This window comes from Sinocyclocheilus anshuiensis, unplaced genomic scaffold (genome assembly GCF_001515605.1).
Source record: "Sinocyclocheilus anshuiensis isolate Anshui unplaced genomic scaffold, SAMN03320099.WGS_v1.1 scaffold140, whole genome shotgun sequence".
Classification (NCBI taxonomy): Eukaryota; Metazoa; Chordata; class Actinopteri; order Cypriniformes; family Cyprinidae; genus Sinocyclocheilus; species Sinocyclocheilus anshuiensis.
The window spans coordinates 2,943,557-2,946,963 of NW_015554147.1; the positions used below are offsets into that span (position 1 = coordinate 2,943,557).

General features: G+C 39.2%; 1 protein-coding gene across 1 annotated transcript in view; it reads left to right on the forward strand.

The window, feature by feature from the left end:
- LOC107670639 (homeobox protein BarH-like 2) overlaps nucleotides 1-2,642 on the forward strand; it is a 15,129-nt gene extending 12,487 nt beyond the window's left edge. The window contains exons 3-4 of the mRNA XM_016463312.1: nucleotides 1,392-1,476; nucleotides 1,933-2,642. Of these exons, the coding sequence (XP_016318798.1) occupies nucleotides 1,392-1,476; nucleotides 1,933-2,202 (355 nt within the window). The 3' untranslated portion in view covers nucleotides 2,203-2,642. The remainder of the gene's footprint in view (nucleotides 1-1,391; nucleotides 1,477-1,932) is intronic.
- The last annotated feature ends 765 nt before the right edge of the window (nucleotides 2,643-3,407 follow it).

Consider the following 3,407-nt stretch of genomic DNA (forward strand, 5'->3'; position numbering starts at 1 on the left):
AAAAAAAATTAACTTAAATGATTTTAGCAAATGGCTGCAATATAACAAAGAGTGAAACATTTAAGGGGGTCTGAATACTTTCCGTACCCACTGTATGTAATCCTGCTTGGCTGCTGTGAGCCACTTTGAAATTAGACGGAGCAGAAATCTCTGCACTTTTTTGATATCTGGATCTCCCTTGCCCTCAAATCCCATCTCGCATGTCCTCTCTTTGCCTATCACGTTACAGCAGATCAATCGTTGCATTAGTCATGCGCTGCCTGCCGAAGTGCTCCGAAACGAACCTCTGTTGCCTTCGGGCAGGTCAGGAGCTCCATGACTGGATTACCTTATTCCACGGGAGGTCTGCTGTTACAGTCGGCCTGGGAAAACGCTTCGGTTCACAGCTTGGCAAACTCTTTGGATATGTCATGCCAGCTTTGGGAATTTTGCAGTGATTCGATATACATCTGGCCACCCACTGGTTTAATGCTTAAGACAACAGGTGACTTTGGGATTTCAGTCAGTTACTTTCAGTTCTGAAGTTTCCTGCCATCCCTACAGTCATTCTTGTCATTTGCTTTGTTTTTTTTTGTTTTTTCGGGTCGGAACGCCATTCGTAGGCTCCGCTCCTAAACCTGTCACTATGCCTACATAGCTTCATAATAGTCCTCAGAAGATCCTCAGAAGTGTCTGATTTGGGATCACATATAAATATATATAATATTTGCTCCACATATGAATAATATGCAATTTATTAAGCAAAATTAACCCCCTGGGATTGAATCTCAGGGACATTTTGTATTTATTTATTTATTTATTTTTTGGTATCCGTGTTATGTATGCAATTTACGTATTTTTGATGAAAATTTTTATTACAGTTTTCTTTATTTCTTAATTTTTATCCATTCTTTCTACAAATTACAAATATCTAAAATCTACAAATACTTATAATAAATATATTTAAACTATATCTTAAAAATAAAAAATAAAAAATTATATATATATATATATTTAATATATTTTATTTATTTATTATTATTACTTACTTCATGCACTTGATATTTAGGCAGCAACTATGCATGTTATAGAAATAGCACTCCTTGAAAGACTCACAATTGAATTTAATAGAGGTGATGCACTAAGAATAATACAATAGTCTAAAATTAAAGGTTCATATATTTCCCCACATTTTGCGTAAAATTGTATTTATTTGTTTGTTTGAATTTGGCCAAAATATGTATCATAGAATGTAGCATACTAATCTTACTTTTGGAAACACTTTTTGTCAGGATCACACCTAAAATGATGCCTTAAAATACTCCATGCGTAGGCAACTCACTAGGTTTATAACCTTTCATTTGATTTCTGCACTTTTTCTGAACTCGTGCTTTTATTGTATGTGTGTGCAGATTGGACCTGGCTCAGTCTCTGGGACTCACACAGCTCCAGGTGAAGACATGGTACCAGAACAGACGCATGAAATGGAAGAAAATGGTGAGTCAGAAGAGCTCGCTCAAGGCTAACGCCACAAGGATTGTCTCCCTTACAAGCCTAGTTCGTTAGAATACTGTCATCTTGTATCAATACAACATCTGTGTTGAAAATGCTTTGCGTGTGGAAATGGAAACTCTGAGACATATCATTAAAAATCCATTAGACAGTTTAGAGCTGCCCTCCTCAACACTCAATACAATCAGTGCGTGTAACAGCGAAGACCCCCCGGCTGCTGGTTGCGCGAGTGATGATTTAAAGGACAGTACAGGTCTACGTCAGCGCAATCAACCTCTCAAGCAGGAACAAAAGATCAACAGAATGTTCACCTCTGAGATAAAGGGGCGCAAACGGCCAGCCCATATGGCTATATATCTTCCCTTAATCACTGTAATTACCATCCTCACCTTTGACTAGGCCCACATTTTTCACAGCTCATGTGTGTCCATGTTTCTCTAGGTGCTAAAAGGAGGACATGAGGCTCCTACCAAGCCCAAAGGCCGACCTAAGAAGAACTCCATCCCAAGCACAGAGGAGATCGAGGCCCAGGAACGGCTGACGGCCAAACTAGTGGAGGAGGAGAGGCTACGAGCCGGCGCGGAAGAGGAGGTCTTCCAATCTCAACCTCAAGATCTCAGTACATCCGCTACGTCCGAGTCCATCTGTCCAGAAACCCCAGCGCAAGAACAGGCCCCTCTGTCTCCGTCAGAAGCAATGACGACTAGCTAAACGCAGCCGTGCTGATGCACAACCAAAGACAGCTACCGAAAGACTTTGATGCTCCATGGACTTGAGCAGTTGAACGGCTCCCCAAGCCTGATTTTGAGTTGACAGTGGCCCCAAAAAGTATAGCGGTACTTTAGACACACAAATATGTGTGAATGTCATTGCAAAACAACAAAACATCAAACCAAGTGGCTTGCATAACCAAAACAGAGAGAATAAGCACACTTCTCAGGCGAATCATTTCACAAAAATGAGCTTCTTTAGGTTTTAAAAGATTAAACAGCTGGACACTGTATTTGGACGCATTCTGGTTGTCAAACTGTGGATCACGTTCATACCCGGCCAACAAAAACATGTTCTAGGAACGTTTTGCTAACGTTCCCATTAAGTTAAGCTATGTTCTCTGAACATTCTGAATGTCCAGATTTTAAAATGCTTTAAAGGTGCCCTGAAATGCTTAGAAACACGCAGCATTACTCTATGTGTTGACGTCATTTTAACTGAAACATGAAGACAGGGCGGGACATATCAAGCAGCTCCACCCCTTTTTAAAATATCCAATAGCATTTGTTTATATCACAGCTTGGGCTAGAGCCGTTCAGATTTCAGCGTCTATTTTATAGTGTAGGGGGCAGGGCTTCAGCTTCTAAAGAGCATTTGATTGGACAGAAAGTTTGATGAGAAGCTGAAGTACGATGTGACGTCAAAAAAAATCGTTGAGCCGTTTTGGCGGAAGTGACGAACTGCAAGCTTTGAAGGCTTGTATCTTCTAAATGCAAATGTTGTCACTGTTTTGGAGCACACTGCCTTAAACATAACCTTCAGACTAACATATTGATACTAACACCCAAAAAACTTTAATTTTGATTTCATGGGGACTTTAAAAACATCTCTTCTTGGTTATTTGAATGTTAGGAGAACGTTCCATTTTATCATTGTGCAAACATTTTGGGAATGTTACTTTTGAATGTCCTCTGAACGTTCTGAACAAAGTAGTAACATTTAAAATAACATTAGACGAACGTCCAACTAAAACGTTTCAGAAAAAAAAAAAAAAAAAGTTCCATGAACAATGTATGGATAATGTTTTGTGCTAACGTTGTAAGAACATTATTAAAGGGATAGTTCACCCAAAAATTAAAACTCTGTCATCATTGACATTCCAAACCTGTATGACTTTCTCTTTTCTGCTGAACATAAAATAACCT